Source organism: Macrosteles quadrilineatus, unplaced genomic scaffold (genome assembly GCF_028750875.1).
Source record: "Macrosteles quadrilineatus isolate MER2022 unplaced genomic scaffold, UCM_ALF_1.0 Scaffold_1__1_contigs__length_201487025, whole genome shotgun sequence".
NCBI classification, from domain to species: domain Eukaryota; kingdom Metazoa; phylum Arthropoda; class Insecta; order Hemiptera; family Cicadellidae; genus Macrosteles; species Macrosteles quadrilineatus.
In genome coordinates this window covers 95,603,614-95,621,302 of record NW_026542594.1, presented here as the reverse complement: position 1 = coordinate 95,621,302, position 17,689 = coordinate 95,603,614, and the positions used below count along the sequence as shown (strand labels likewise).

General features: G+C 38.4%; 1 protein-coding gene across 2 annotated transcripts in view; it reads right to left on the bottom strand.

The window, feature by feature from the left end:
• The window catches only part of LOC128990869 (mutS protein homolog 4-like), a 122,247-nt gene that overhangs the window by 23,325 nt on the left and 81,233 nt on the right, over positions 1-17,689 (bottom strand). For both annotated transcript variants that reach the window (XM_054413536.1, XM_054413617.1), the window contains exon 11: positions 10,158-10,261. In XM_054413536.1, coding sequence (XP_054269511.1) covers positions 10,158-10,261 — 104 coding nt within the window. The remainder of the gene's footprint in view (positions 1-10,157; positions 10,262-17,689) is intronic.

Sequence of the window (17,689 nt, the reverse complement as noted above, 5' to 3'; positions counted from 1 at the left end):
GCCATATTCATATCGCCCGTGTCATCTTCTATTTCTGGTACTTCCGGCGCCTCGGTTCGCCGCTTCTCCGGGACGTGTGCCAGGCCACTTCCGCCGTACTCCGGCCTAATTCCGACAATTCTTGGTTTTGCAAAAACCATGGCATCCGGCCGCAAATTTTGATCGATCCTGTCAATCACCGGACGTTCATCCGCCTTATCACTTACCACAACCGTATCGTCCTTATTGCTAAAATCATTACCAATAATTTCTTTGAATTTATCATATTCCAACACTATCTCATTTCGCAAACTTTCCCTGTTTGCCTTTAATCTATTTACATGTAGATTTGTTTTACGCTCCCCTAATTGAACTTCATAAACTAAATCTGATAACTTGGATAGAATGGTATGAGGCCCTGACCAGCACTTAGAAAATTTCTGCCCTGGTGCATTTTTAATTTCCGGGTGAAAAACATATACTGTATCTCCCACATTAAATTCCATCAATTTCTTATTTTTTTCATAATACAATTTACTCTTTTCCTTAGCTGCATGTGTGTTTTCCCTTGCTAACTTTAGCGCTTGGCTCACTGCATCTACTAAATTACCGCACTTAGACTCCTTTTTATCAAGAAAACTCAGGTCATCATCGGCAGGAAGTCTCATTTCCCTTCCATGAAACAGATAATAAGGTGTAAACTTTGTGGCAGCCGATTTTGTATTCCTCAGAGCCATGAGTGCCAATGGAATATACTTATCCCAATCGCCTTCATACTCCTCTACATAATGTGCTACCATGGTTGCCAATGTGGCATGATTTCGTTCAATCATCCCATTACATGCTGGATGGTATGGTGTGGTATTAAGACATTTGATGTCTAGGATCGCACACATTTCTCGAAACAATTTACTAAGAAACACTGTTCCCCGGTCTGTTAATAATTTATGCATTACTCCGTGTCTAGCAATAAAATTCATTACAAATGCATTAGCTACTGTCTTAGCCGTAACATCCTTAATAGGGACGGCATCGACATATCGAGACAAATGATCTACAAATGTTAAAAGATAAGCATTTCCGCTGCTTGTAACTGGAAGTTTTCCTACTATATCAATGGAACATAATTCCATAGGTTGACTCACTGGCTCAAAAACGCCTAGTGGCGCGGTTACCTTATTTCCGGGTTTCCGCAACGCACATTTCTGACAACTATTGATAAAATTAGTTACATCACGCAACAAAGTAGGCCAAAAATATCGGCTTTTTAACAACTCTTGCGTCTTTTGTATCCCCAAATGACCCGAAAAGGGTGTATCATGGTGATGTCTGATAATTGGCAATACCATGCCCCTGGGAACTACCAATTTCTCCCCGTCATTTTCCTTTTTGAAAAGCAATTCATCTTGATCCATAATAAAATCCGAATCTTCACTATTCCTAACCTCCCTAAACTTTTCTTGACAAAAAGTGTCCAGCTTTTGCGATTGCCAAACCATATCTCGGGACCATATGGGACCCTCAACAGCTGCAATCCTCGAAAGCGCGTCTGCCTGAATGTTCTGACAACCCTTCTTATGTACTATTGTAAACTCAAATTCTGATAAAATAAGTCCCCATCGCATTAATCTAGATGACGGATCACGCATGGAAAATAACCAGCGAAGCGCTATACAATCTGTCACAAGAGTGAATTTCCGCCCATACAAATATGGTCTCCAAACCTTTACTAACGTTACAACCGCTAATAGCTCTCGTTCAGTTGCGGAATAATTACTCTGAGCCTTATTAAATAACTTCGAATAATATGCTACAGGATGTTCTGAACCATTTATATTTTGTGAGAGCAATCCCCCACAAGCAAATTTACTAGCATCCGAAGTCACGGTAAACGGTTGTTCCCAACAAGGATATTTTAGTATAGGCTCTGTCGTAAGTGCATTTGTCAGGTAATTGAATGCTTCCTGCTGCCTCTCACCCCAACTGAACTTAATATCATTTTGCGTTAACTCAGTTAATGGCTTTGCAATTTCACTAAAATTTGGAATAAATTTTCTATAATAATTTACCAACCCCAAGAAACTACGTATTTGTTTAACATTTACTGGAATAGGATATGCGCGAACAGCTTCTATTTTCCTTGGGTCTGGCTTCACGCCTTCACCACTGATAATGTGTCCGAGATAACTGACTTCCGCCTTAGCAAACACGCATTTAGATGGTTGCACTACTAAATTAGCTGCTTTGAATCTTTCAAATACTAATTCGAGTCTCGTTGCGTGTTCTTCTATTGTAGATGATGCTACTATGACATCATCTAAATAAACTAACACACCCTCTCCTAGCAATCCCTGTAACACATTATTCATCAATCGCGAGAAGGTGTTTGGCGCGCTAGAGAGCCCAAATGGCATTCTCAAAAACTCATATGTAGCGCTGGGTGTTATAAATGCTGTTTTGGGAATATCCTCCTCCTCCATCCGGACCTGGAAATAGCCCGAGTGTAGGTCAAGTGTAGTAAATATTTGGCAACCTGACAAGGAGTCAAGTGTTGTTTGTATTAGTGGCAACGGATAGTTAGATTTTATAGTCAGCTGGTTAACCTTACGGTAGTCAATTGCAACACGATATGACGTATGATCCTCCTTTAAATCTTTATCCTTATCTATTGGATCTACGGGTCGCTTTTTCTTTACCACGACAATATTAGAACCCCACGGACTATCAGATGGGCGAATAATACCCTTTCTTAGCATATCATCTATATGACTTTGTACCACGCCTTTCAGAGATTCTGGCAACCTATAAGGAACTTGTTTCACGGGCGCCGCATTTCCGGTAGGAATTTTGTGAGTTATATGATTAGTGCACCCCAACGGACTTACTCCATCATAAAATACTCCCTTATATCTAGCTAGCACTGGCCTCATAACCTTTCTATCCTCCGAGCTTAAATGCTCCAATTTTGAATCAATTAGAAGATCAATATCTATTTTGCCTTCCATGGCAAACATTTTATCCCACTCCTCAGAAGCATCAGAATTATCATTCTCCTCTTTTATTTCTCCCCATACATCACTACAAATAATATCTTTAAATTCTACACAATTTTCCTGTTCATTAACTGAATGGTAGGCATTACTCACACTGGCTACACAACTATACTTAGGTTTTATTTCTAACACATCTAATTCATAACTATTTAACCCATTTTTCAAATCATTAACCCCTTCGGCCCTCGCGACCGGTACTTTACGAGACAAAATAACATCATGAGCATTTAAATTCACTATACAACACTGAACGTACGACTTGTTATCACCTTTTTCAACCACTTGACTTACGGACCTTACTAAAACCACATTACTTCCATGGTTACAAATATCCTCAATAAACAACAACGCAGGTACCACGACCTTTACATCAACAATACTTCCACAAGTATTACAACGTTACCACACATATTTCTCATTTTACCCGGCTTTACCCTAGCCACAAACACAACTTCCGTACTCGCCCGGGCTACGATGTCTTCGACTGGAAAGACGTTCCATAACCTACGATACATATGGGTGCACGTGCACGTCTCTACCCCTAGCGTCTGATCACCCTCCGGTTCCAGAACTGAGTCGTCACCCAGCTCCTTCCCCCGCGAACTTCTACCGGACTGCGCGATTTCCGGCGGACTTAGGCTATTTTCGTCTTTCAGGCAACAGTCATCGAAAAAGTGAGTACAATTAACCGCCTCGACATCTCGAAGCAAGCCCTCCCCACGGGCTTTACAATTTACCACGGCTTCGACCTCTCGACCCGTGTCCATCCCTTGGACTCCCCCGAAATCTACCACCGCTTCGACCTCTCGAAGCGAGTCCACTCCCAGGATGCCTTCATAAGAAAACCCAGTAAGGTCCGCAACATAAAACCGCAACTTGTATAACTTACGTTGCACGATTACCTCCATATTCGCCTCCCCGAATATTTTTAATCGTTCTCCTGTTATTCCCGCTGCTCTCATATCTGTCTTAACCAATTTCCCTTGGAAGACCCCTTTATGAATCAGCGAGATTTTTGCCCCAGAATCCACAAGAAATTTACACGCCCTACCATTCACTTCAATCCACATAGTTAAATCATTTCTACCATCTATTTTTACACTTGGGATTACTTCTGGTGCCACTTCCTCGCTGAATACGCTTAGTCCAACAGTCGGGTCTACTTCTCTGTTGGACGCGCGGAGTTTAACTGCCTGCCTTGCACTCCTACCCTACAGTCCCTGCGTAGGTGCCCTAACTTACCGCACTTAAAACAGCTTGTTTTTGACAGCCAAAACGATCTATTTTCGCTGTTTGTAGGTGTTTCGTCACTGAACCGTACACTTCGCTGCATGCCCCGTGCGCTTCCTCCACGCCCTCTGTAAGGGACGTCTTGGCCTCGCGAGCCCCCTCGGCCCTGCAAGGTGTACGCTCCTCTATTGTCATCAACCCTTCTATAAGAGTTCCATCCACCATTTTCCCTACTTGTGCCGGGCGCGGGAGACCGATCTCGCGAACCCCGTCTCACTCTGCGCTGCGGACATTCCGCACTTATGTGACCTTCATTATTGCATGAATAACAAATTATCGAGAATACCCCCGAATCTACATCAGAAGGATGCGATTGCTCCTCCATCTCCGCACAGTTCACAATTTCTAGCGCTTGCTTGAATGTCTTAGGAAATGCAAATCTGGTTATCTCACCGACCTTCCCCTGTAGACCGTGTAGGAAAGCAGCTAACATACGCCTCTCCGCCTCCTGGTCAATTATAGCCCTCGCGGCAGGATCATCTGATTTGGTGACCGTCTGGGCCCCTAGCTGCCGAATACGTTCCGCAAACACGTCTACGGACTCGTTACGCTTTTGCGTAGCGCTGTGCAACGCTAGAAAATTATAATGATCGGTTTTCTTACGCGTAAATCGCTCAATACTTGCCTGTCTGATCTCCTCAAAATTCAGATCGGGAAGACCCTCACTGTCTACTTTACCGAAATCAAATCGAGAAGTCAAAAATGCTTCCGCAGTAAATTGCACAGGACGCTTGCATACTTCTTTCGTACCTGCATTGAACGAATACCCACAAGCGTACTGCTACTACAAACCCTAATAATTCCCGGTAGAACGTCCCTGATATCCACTACCTCATCTATTACACTCGCAGATATCAACTTCAATTTCCTCGAAAAATGCTGCGTCAGCCGCTCGCACAAAATATGTGTCTTTGAATCAGATACGTAAATGGAAACTAACACAGCTATTTTATCCTCAGTAAATATGTGACTCAAGCAATCATAATAAAATTGTGTTCGAAAAATGTCAAACTCCCCGTCAGTAATTCCCGTCATGCCCACATAATTTAGATAAAACTACTCATTTTAATTATCTCCCCTACTACCCTTTTTACAAAATTATCAAAAATCCATCCTTCCAAATTAATTTAAAATTCCTAAACTAAAATAATATACCCCCTGAAAAAGGACATTCCCCTAAAAGAGCGAAACCCACTAAAAAGACAATCCCCTTTTTATAAAAAAGGAACACTTCTGGCACCAAATGTTGTATCCGCTAGTGGGTGGGGTGTCCAGAATAATTACTCGGGCGTGATGTTAATTGGGTTCATTTATTAAGCGGATAAGCAAATAAATACAAATTATAATATCTTACTAATACATGACTACGCTAATATCACAGAGAAATCCCCATTATTAAAAGGGTATAATTTAGAGGGAGGGCTACCTACTACTGAACCAAGGGTCGGGCAATGTAAATCTCCTATTAGCCTATCACCACATACCTGCTAATATCAGCGGGAGAATCATGACCAGCTAGTTGTTGGCTGGGCCGCGCCTAGGCTGACTCTGACTGTAAGTTGGTGGTTCACAAGGACCGACCATATCTAACCTCAAGGTGGTGGGGGTTGTGACGCAAATGCTGGTTTCCAGAATTACCTCAAACCACATTTGGTACTGGATATAATGTTGCAAAATCTCAAAGTTAAAAACTACTTTTGGCTGAGCTCCCTGCTCCAAATATAAACGGAATCAAACTGTAAACTAATAAATTAACCCATGTGAATACACAACATAACCATTACATCTCCCTCTTTAAAGGTTGAGTTTCTGGAGAGGTTTTATAAGTCATCTTGATCTGGATGTTATTTTAGCTGAAGATTTCCCAGAGGTGTCTGGAGGAACCACCATTGAAAAGTTTCTTATGCCTTCATCGATTCGATGATCCATCTGACCACTTGTTGATGGTTGACGTTTGTGGTTAACCGTTGAAAACTTGGTTATGTACGTACCGTTGTCTCCATAGATTCGATTATCCATCTGACCACTTGTTGATGGTGGATGGTTGTGGTTACTTGCCTTTTGAATATTTGGCATTGGTCGCAGGTGAAACCGGTTTCTTCGAACTATGGTTCCTTTGTCAGTCAGCACTTTATAAGATCGTGGTGAGTTTAGCTTTTCTACCACTTGTCCTTCACATTCCAAATCAATTATCCAAACTTTGGTTCCTGGGTTTACATTTGATTAAACCCTGCAGTAAATTTCAATGTCCACAGTAAATTTAAATGTCCACAACAAAAATACTGTGTGAGTCATTAGATGAAATTTAATGATATCATAAAACTATTATTTCCATTTTTAAATGAGTTTGGGATTTCATAGTTACTCTGGTAGTAAATGATGAAAGTCGTAAAGGATAAAAGTGAGTATCAATTACAGTGATAAAACTTGTATGAGCTTAACTATTGCCTCTATTAGTTCTTGGAAGTACTTGGCATGACCTGCTTGAGTATGACAAAATGATAATTGTCATGATAAAATGTCAGTGAATTTGGGACTGCTAATGAGATTTTTATTGCATCATTACTCTAAAGAAACATAAGATAAACCTTTTATGTCCTACTAACCAACTATTGATGATCACGTCAAATTGAGGCCTTTTCCGAAAAAAGGGTACATAGGCCTATGTGCCCTTTTTCCGGAAAGTAGCTCAAACGAACCGCCATATTGTACTGTGTAACCACAGTCAATTTTGTTTAGTTATCTCAACAGTTGGCTCCCTGGAATATTTTTTCCTAACAATGTGTACAGCATATAACACATTTTGTTTATCATATAAAAACATAAATTAACGACAAATTTTGAGTAATTAACATTTTGAATATTAAAAGCTGAATAGTAACACAATTAGATCTAATAATTAGATCTAAATTAAAATTATTTTAAGGTAATGTTAGGAAAAAATGTTGATTATGCAATTACAAGAGGAATACTTTACGTCTCAAATACTCAAAACTGCATTTTGGCCTATGTGCCCTTTTTCCGGAATAGGCCTCAATTGTGCAATAACCGATGAACCGAACAAATTTTTTATGTCAATTCTTGATTTAGTTTTTTTTTGCTAAAACCCGGTAAACTGACAACCAAATTAAGCAATGGACCAAACAGACTTTTTATGTTGATTCTCAGTTCAGGTTTTTTTGCTAAAACCAGTAAACGGACGACCGACTTAAACAACGAATCCATGAAATGAAATGAAATATTACTTTACTATCACAAAAACATTTTACAAATCCAGCGTTAGCCATCCCTAATATATATTAGCAAAAAAATAATTGACATAAAAAAGTCGGTTTTAAAGCGTACATGTTTGAGTGAAAATTTAAAAAAGTACGTTTTCATGTCCCTGGCCTTTTACTTCGTAGATACTGGATTTGTAGTTTATTATTATGTGTTTTAATATTTTTTGGGACGGGGGCAACATGTTACACACATTCATTTAGTTTTAAATAGGTTCTAGGTATTTTTTTCGTATTTTTAAAGTCTCGAAATTCACGACCATGACGTGTCCCTAGGGTACATTTTCCAACTTTCACGCTGTTTTTAGACTAATTATTCATGCCGAAATGTATAAAGCCATATTTTTATGTCATCAATAGTTATTAAACTTACAAAAAAGGAGCATATTATAATTTTATTGTCATTGAAAACTGGCTACCATGACAAAATAAGTCTGTCCCTCGATTTGGCGTCACGACCATTTGGGAAAAATTTTCATCTTTGGAGCACGACAGTGGCAAGCCTGGCATCGATTGCATCAGTTTGTTTTGGAGACTAGTTCGGGGTGTACGTCAAGTTTGTTGAGCCGGTCGTTTTGTGTTGAAAGAAGTAGTTACAAGATTAATAAAGGTAAGTTTGTGTTTTTTGTAATTTTGGTGTGTCCATGACCGTACGTAGTCATTTGATGAAGTAGACGTGGTGTTAATTTTTGTTCATATGATATTTCAATTGCTAAATTAACCTAGAAGTCCACTTTTTATCCTCGAACATGAGGTGCAGGGCTACCGCCAGAACAGAGCCAAATAACACGTAATGTCACGACCAAAGTTTCGCGTCCATCGTGGGTTTTTTCACGCCCAATCCAGCCTTATGGATTATACTGTGTTTGGTCGTGACAATAACTTAAATATCATTGTAAATTGAACAGTTTAGTTCAATTGAAACACATGTTTTTATCATAACTAACAGTATAATTGAAGGATTGTTTATAAAGATTTAGATTATTCCAGACAATTCACGACCGTACCGCTTTTCCCTGACCATCACGTTTATGATTTCTATCATAAAAATTTCAAAAATTAAAATATCATCATATTTCAATGTTTTATACACAAAAGAAGCACACCTCTATAAAACATAACGATTTTTCGGGTCTCAGCAGTGCCGGACATAGGGTACTTGCGGCCCTAGGCCAAATTACTTGAGCGGCCCTACTCTTGTGGTGGAAATTCCTTGAGATCACGGAAGTAATCGTGAATATATCCTATGCATCAAGGGGACATCATCATCGACACCCGTGATCGTGGATGAAATCGTGGACATCTCTCCTAAACCAAGTCAAAGCCATCATGGGTATCCGTGACCACGGCAAAATCGTTAACATCCCCGCGGGCTGCAACAAAGGGACATAACCCTCGACACTCGCGACCGCGGCGAAATCGTAATCATATCTAGTGAGCTGTGACCTTGAGGACATCACCCCCGTCACCCGCGACCACAGTAAAATCGTGAACATCTTCCGTGAAGCAGCAATCATGGGGACTTAATCATCGACACTTTCGATCGCAGCAAAGTCGTGTTTAAAAGATCTACCGTGGACTGCGATCATGAGGACATCATCATTGTCACCCGCGGCCGTGCCAAATCGTAAACATCCCCCTCGGGAAGCCATCACTGAGACATCCTCATTGATATCCCCAGACGCAACAAAATCGTTATCATCTCCCGTGAGGCGCAATCGGGGGGACATCATCGACACTTGCGACCGCTGCTACTTATTGAACGTCTCCCGTGAGCTTCGATCATGAGGATACATCACTGGCACCCGCGGCCACAGCAAAATCGCAAACATCTCCCTTGGTCTGTGGAGAAATCATTATGGTCACTTGTGATCAAGGCAAACTGGTGGTTTGAAAAAACTAATTATTTTTTAATATAAAAAAACTTTTTTCAAACCTCTGCGGCCCCCTTTTGCTTGCGGCCCTAGGCCGTGGCCTAAATCCGGCACTGGGTCTCAGGTAATTTTTTTTGGAGTTATACAAACTTAAAAGATTTTATTGGCTTTTTTCAATTTTTTTACTTTTTTATTTTTTTCTAGAAAGGCCAAATATACTAAAAGCTTAGTGAGCTGTTTATTGTATAATGGCCATCAAAGTAAATTAATTTATAGCAAAACATAGTTATAAAAATAATATTAACTATTTTTAATATTCAGTTTTATGTCCGTGATGGTCGTGACAAAATTTTGTGTTTTTCCATCAAAGATGCTCTATTAATAAAAAATCACCAAATATATTGCGTTTACCATGGACATTTTATGAAACTTCAAATGTCAATTAAATAAAAAATATAAAAAAATTTCAAAAAACGGAACAAAAAATTTTAAAAGTGCGTTTCCTGAAAACGTACGTTTTTAAATTTTCGCTCGTTTATGCAACTTAATTACTGTTTGCCTTTTAGCAGTAATTGACATACAATGTTATGCCTTTTTAGTCTCCATTTTAAATCTAGTTTACATTTAAAGACAATTAGAATCTATTTTACATTTAAAGACAATTATAATTGAATAGAACATACACATTGCTCATCATCTGGATCTCAAGAAGGATCTGTTTGATTCGGTGGTTCAAAACCACAAGCTCCTCTGTAGTCATTGTGATGAGGTTCCTGTTCCTGGCAACCTGATGGAAACCACAAACACCACTGTTAACTGTAAGAGTTGATGATTAAAAAAAGTAGAGTTAAGAGTAAACCTTTACTAGTGTACCCGTTAGAGTAGTTGATTCAAAATAAATCAACACTCAAAACAGTTTTAGATTGAATCATGATAGGAAGCTGATTAAAGATTAAGTAACTTCTAGTACTACTCATCTATACTATATACAGGGTGATCAACTCAAGTAGGCCACCATTGGGATATCGGAAACGGTAAGAATTAGAGAAAACTTTAAATGGGGGACATTCCTTTATTTTTTGTGGCAGTTAAAAATATGATTTTATTTTTTCGTAATTCAGCCGCCATTTTCCAAAATGGCGGCCAACTTTGAAATTTCTTATGGAACACCCTATTTTATCATGTTTTCGGATAGAACAGGCAATTTAAAAACTTTTTTATTCTTGAAATTTTTTCGATAAACCCACTCGTTTAGGAGTTACAGCCTATGGAAAAATGACTTCCGGTGTACATTTTACATCATGTAGCTCCTAAACAAGTAGGTTTATAGCGAAAATTCGAAAAGTAAATAAGTCTTAAAATTGCATCCACATTCCAAAAAGACCATAAAATTTTAAAACTATTAATTCTATTATTTTAAAAATGGCGGCCATTTTCCAAAATGGCGGCAAACTTGAAAAGTGGAAAACTGTGTATTTTATGGTCTTTATGGAATGTGGATGCAATATTAAGACTTCTTTGACTTATTTACTCATCGCATTTTAAAATAGGGTGTTCCATAAGAAATTTCACAGCTGGCCGCCATTTTGGAAAATGGCGGCTGAATTTCGAAAAAATAAAATCATATTTTTAACTGCCACAAAAAATAAAGGAATGTCCCCCATTTAAAGTTTTCTCTAATTCTTACCGTTTTCGATATCCCAATGGTGGCCTCCTTGAGTTGATCACCCTGTATACTATACTATACTATTATATAAAAATCTAATGGTGTCTGTCTGCATGTGTGTTACTAATAGTAATAGGCACTAAAACTACTCAACCGACTAGGCTTAAATTTAAAAAAAATATAGCTACCATATTAAGAATGGTAGCAGATCAATTCACACTTCGATACTGACCGTGGGCTTTGTCCCTTTGGCTTTAAAAGTTCTTAGGTGAGGATTACAATAGTAAATATTGGTTGGTCTCCATAGCTACAATGAGAACACTCAGAATGTTTACATTTGCTTTGACAATTCAATGTAAACAAGAAGAACTACCATGATAACAGAAGAATAAAAGTTTTTCCCTTGTGCCTAAATCAATTAAAACGCTGGATTTTGTGACAGGGATTGAGTCTGCTGTTTCTCAGTTACCTGAGTCTCAGGGGATCAGTTCCGTTGTGAAGCTAGTATTTTACTAAAGAAAATTCCCACTCATAAACCTAATCTTAGTAAAGAGGAAACCATAGCAGTATCAGTCCTCGGGAAAGACGGTACTGTATAGATTTTGCCCGCGGATAAAGGGAATGCCACGGCAGTTCTTAATACTGTGACATACGAAGAAAAAATGTTCGAAACTTTGCAATCTGGCAAATACACCCAATTGAAAAAAAGACCCCACAGAAAATTTTGAGCGTAAAATCGCTAGTACTCTAAGAAAACACAAACAGTTTTTTAGCGACAAACAAAGGACTCGGTTAACACCACACCATTCCAAAATTCCACACATGTACAGGTTACCTAAGATCCATAAACCTAACATTCCACCTTTGACTTCCACTGAGACCGATAGTTAGCTCCCGTGATTCTGCTTGTAGGGAATTGTCTAAAGTCCTTCTGGATATTTTAAAGCCTTTAGTAGGAAACACTGGTTCGTTTTTCAAAAACTCTAAATATTTCGTAGAAAAGTCTAAATCTATCGTACTGGCTGATACTGACAAACTGGTCAGCTTCAATGTTGAAAGTCTGTTTATGAATGTCCCCGTTTCGGAAACCCTAAAATTAATTGAGACTCGTCTCACTAACGACGATTCTTTAGCAAATAGTACAATTTAATGGAACTTTTGGAGTTTTATACTCTATTTCCAATTATAGGGTAAATTATACTGTCAAGATGAGGGTATAGTCATGGGGTCACCATTGTCACCTATCTTTGCCAACATCTTTATGGAGGAGTTTGAGCAAAAAGCTTTGGCTTCAGCCCGGCTCAAACCGAAGATATGGTGGAGATATGTCGATGACACTTTCGTGGTTTTCCCTCATGGAGATGATAAATTGAATTAGTTTTTAGAGCACCTTAATAGCGTTTCATATTTCATCTTCTATAAAACTAACCATGGAGGTGGGAATACAAAACAAACTCCCTTTTTTGGATATGTGCGTAGAAAAGCATTTGAACAGTCTTAGAACATCTGATTATAGAAAGAAGACACACACAGAGCAGTATTTAAACTTTCAATCAAAACACCAAATTTCTGTCAAGCAGAGCAGGGGGTTGCTTACTCTCTGTTTGACAGGGCTAAGAGCATTTCTTACAATCAGGATGAGTTAAAGGATGAAATAAAGAAAGTAGAACAGGATTTGGCTAGTAATGGATACCCTCGATCCATTATAAACAAATGCAAGAAAGATAGGGCTACGCGTGAAACTTTACAAAATCGCAAGGAAAAGCTCGTCCATATTTCAATCCTGTATGTGTCAGGGCTGTCGGAAAAAAACAGATGGGTTGCTAGGAAATTTAATGTGCAAACAGCGTTTAGAACACAAAACACACTTAGGCAGAGTCTCGTCAAAACAAAACCCAAAAATGACACTCAGGATACTAAAAACTGTGTTTACAGAATAAATTGTAATGATTGTTCCAGGCCTTACTATGACGAGACAAAAAGGCCATTGAACATTAAATTCAAAGAACACAGGGAAAACACCAAAAAAAGGTTTAGTGGAAAAATCTAAGATCGCTCATCATTGCTGCTCCGAAAATCATCGTATGAATTTTGAAGAAGCAAAAATTGTCCATAAGGAACCTCATTTTTTCAAACGTAAACTCATTGAAGCCTGATACATTAAAATAGCGGACCAACCAATCAGTCAGTCTTCGGTTGAAATCAGGCCACTTTGGCTACCCATTTTGAACAAGGAAGTAAAGGATAGGGAACTTAATTGTTCAATAAATAGGGAAATAATGAGTTCTCCTCAATATTTGCATGTTATGTTAACTCGTAGTAAAACTCGTGATAGGAATAAACAGAATTAACACCCATCTTGCGGCATCTTACATCGTTCCGCCATTTTGTTGGTTTTTCTTTTCCAGGGACTGGAAGCCATTTCTGTTGTCTCCGTGTTTCCGATTGGTCGGCCATGTTGCTTCAGTCTCATTGGTGGAGTCATTGCGAACGGTGCTATTAGTGTTCCATTGTGTGAGCTTTTTTTATACTACACCTATTATAGATTACTAGGGTACCTGTTGCTCGAAATCGAGCAATTGTCAAGTAGCGGTATTATACAGAAGTTATTTTAAAACTACAGTAATAATAGTCATAATTTTCGATGAGTTTAAAAGACCCGACAAAGTGCTTATGTAACTAATTGAAATACTCACGCTATTTAATAGCGCTTTGAAATAATAAACGCTTCTTGTAAAAATATTTTAGCATTTTTTGGACCCGGCCTTATTTTTTAGTGTTTTCTACAAATGTTTCCCGACTTAAAGCTGTTACCAGTAAACATTTCTTGCATGTATTTATTTGATCTGACTTGAGGTAGGTTTACTTCAAGCCGTACGCCTTGGGTTTACTTTACCACTGTGACAACATGATGTGTATATTCTTCAATGTTTTTTTTACTTACAAAATAAGTTGCTTAGCATAACTGGCAAAAATCATTCATCTCCACCATTGATTGTGTACCTGGATTCCTTACTGTGAGACCAGGCCTCTCCTTTACTCTTCTCATACGCGTAAGATTTCCTATTAATTGTCTCCTCCTCCTGTTTTCAATATTTCTCGTTTAATCTCAAGAAATTGTCTGTTCTTCCAACAAAACTGATTGACTGTTAAGATTTGTCTATAACCTCCTAAATATTACAAACATCAATATTTACTCCCAAAAAGCTGGCGAGTTTCATTTTATATACAGCTGTTTTTGTTTTTAAATTTGTTTTCAATGTAATTCTTATGGGGGAAAATGCGACCTTTGAGAGTGTCTCGTTCACAAAAAACAGCCCTCACGTATTAATATAAGAGATAGTGTTTCGTGATTGGTTATTATTTGTATGTTGTATCATGACTTGACTGCTAAACAGTGCATGTTTTTTTACTGCTACCCTCTGTGACGCATCAGACTTAAAATTAAGACAGCTTGAGCAAGCTCATCAATTAATACTTAAATCTAAAACACCTTCCGGTCTAAATTTGAGATAGTATATAAATCATTTTTTCTTTTTTTCTTTCTATCAACACTTTTTTTTTACTTCTTTATCAATTATATGTATTTTGGATTTTTGCTAAAACCATCTGATTCAGAATGGTAAACACTTATATTTGTTATTGTTTGTTTGTTCATGTTAACCCCTTAACCGCCGTCTAAGTAGCCTAGTCAAAATCCGCGATCGCCACGTATTTTTGCCGTTTTTTGACGATTTTGACTTGTCATCTTAAAAATGGTACTAATTGTTTTTTTAAAGAAAATATTTATCAATATTGTTTGTTTGTAGACATCTTCAAAAACATTAAGCTTTAACAATACTAAAATTTGAGATGGGGGGGAGGGGGGGGGGTTCCTTGACTTATAATAACAATTAGGCCTACAATAAAGTTTTTTATAACAGTACTCACCTTTTTTTCTTGAGTTTAAAATAAATGTTCCTTTGAAGTAAATGAAAAACTAACTATTTACAATATGTACACAAGCTGGTTTAGTTCCTTTTAGTAGTGCTTCAGAGTGTGATATTCTTTGAAGCAGGGAACGACGCACAAAGCAACGCCGCAGTCCTCGCACATGTAACGCGACTCCCGCCTTGCTCGTTCCCGCTTCGACGTGTGTTTGCAAACGTGACACTGACGTGTTGGGTATTCCTTTTTATCTGTGGAAGGTACACACGTCGGGAAATGACGTTGCGTAAGTCTTAGTGGGGGATCTCCAGGGGATGGGCGGCCACCGGTTTTCTGACGAGGGGTCTGAGTTTGCATGTTATCTTCCAAGAGTTGACGAATTATCTCAAGATGAAATCCTTGAAGTGTTGGTTTTTTACCAGTTTTGCAGAGGTATATAGCATGACTGTTGAGAATCGCAAGATCCACTAAATGCAAGAAAAACTTTTTATACCACTTTTGGGTACGCCTAACACTTTCAACATAACTGAGCATCATATCACTTCTGTCAACAGATCCCATGTTGAGATTATACTCTTGGACACAAACGGGCTTCATAATCTTTTGAGCAGTGAGGTAGTGAACTTTGCCACTATCTACCATTTCGTCCACATGTTCACTTGTTATCATCAAGACTTGCCGTTTATCGACCCATCTGACAACTAAACTAGTTTTGTCGTTACATGTCTCCGTTTGACCAACCTCTAACTCTTTTTCAAACTCAGGCATCCCTAATCGATCACCTCTAACCGTACCACAGGCATTGGTCTTATTCAAGTGTAAGTACGTGAACAGATCGGGGCTGCTGTACCAATTGTCGACAAACAATAAATGACCCTTGTTCAAATACGGTGCCAGCAACGTAGTCACAATCGCTCCTGAAATACCTAAATCCTCAGTATTGTATATATCACTGTCAATTCCAGTGTACACAATCAGGTCCAGCACGTACCCTGTCTCACAGTCACATAACACGTAGGTTTTTATACCGAACCTACTTCTTTTAGATGGGATGTACTGTTTGAAGGACAGTCTGCCTTTGAACTTTAGTAAACTTTCATCTATGCACAAATTTCTAAATGGAATAAAACTAGTAGAAAAGGTTTCCCTAAACATATCAACCAGTTCCTTTATTTTGGAAAGCCTGCAATTCTGATTTTGCTGAGTGTTGTCTGAGAAATGTAAAAGGCGCAAAATGGTGCAATACCTGTTTCGAGACATAAGGTTTGGTATGTAGTTTAGTTGAAGTTTGTCAGTTGACCAATAATTTTCCAAAACATTTTTTTTGTTGTGGACCATAAGCAATGTGATAGCTAAAAAAAACTTTGAACTCTTCTACTGTCAATGGTTTCCATTTCTGAAGCCTTGATTTAGGTGTTGGGGCCTGATTTGAAATCACATATTCATAATGCCGGTTCGTTTGATCTACAATAAAACGTATTGTTTCATCAGGAAACATTTTATCAAAGCAGTCTATTTCACGGCAAGGATCGGGATATAAATGTGGACTAACTATACCACTGGATGTATCATCGTAACGGTGATTTTTAGGAACAAAAACATCATTACTCCAAACATGAGGATATTTATTTTTATTCTTTTTTGGTTTCTTTGAATTCCGCTTTCGCTTTTTTTTTGGGTTTGAAAGTCTTAGTTTTAGGTTCTTTTTTTGCGGGGTTTTCTGGCTCTTTTAGAGGTGCTAGGGGTGTTATCAAAATCAGAACAACACTATCTGAATCTATTTCACTTAGGTCATGTGTAATAACGCCATCTTGATCCACACGGTCTTTCTTATTTTTACGTGCTTTTTTATGCGGGGTTTTCTGGCTCTTTTAGAGGTGCTAGGGGTGTCATCAAAATCAGAAGGGTAATATTCGTTACTTACAACACTATCGGAATCTATTTCACTTAGCTGATGTGTACGAACGCCATCTTGATCCACACGGTCTTGGATTGAGGCGTCATTGATCCAGTCACCGTCGTCTGAGTAGTCTTCGCAAGGGCCTAACTGTGAACTGGGAATTTCTAACAACTCTAATAAATCGTCATCTTCAAGCATGTCACCAGCCATTACGAATAATATTTACTACTCATTGAACACTACCAAGTAAATAACCACCAAAAACCACAATTATAATGACACGCACAGTAAACGTAAGGTTCCGCAAGCACGCGTTTTACTGAAACTACGAACGGAACTGATCGGGACTATTACTGACCTATAATACCACTAAAATCCACCAGATTGCAGCACTAGTCAAGCAGCACTGTCAACAACTCGTTTACGTACGTATATCAGAGATAAGGCGGGAAGTCAGCTGTTAAAAATAAAACACAACAGCTGATTACGTCAAAACGAGATAACTCGTTCGTGGCGGTTGCTCTGAAAACTAGTATCGCCCGGCATATCTTGTGCGTGGCGGTTAAGGGGTTAATGGCTAATTTCATATATATGTATGACCATTGATTAATCTTTATATTTCTGTTGTATGGTTTATTTGTGAAGATTAATTAATTATCACATGTTTTAATATTGTTAAATGAGTAAATAAATAGTGATTGAAATGTTGTACTGAAATTGAC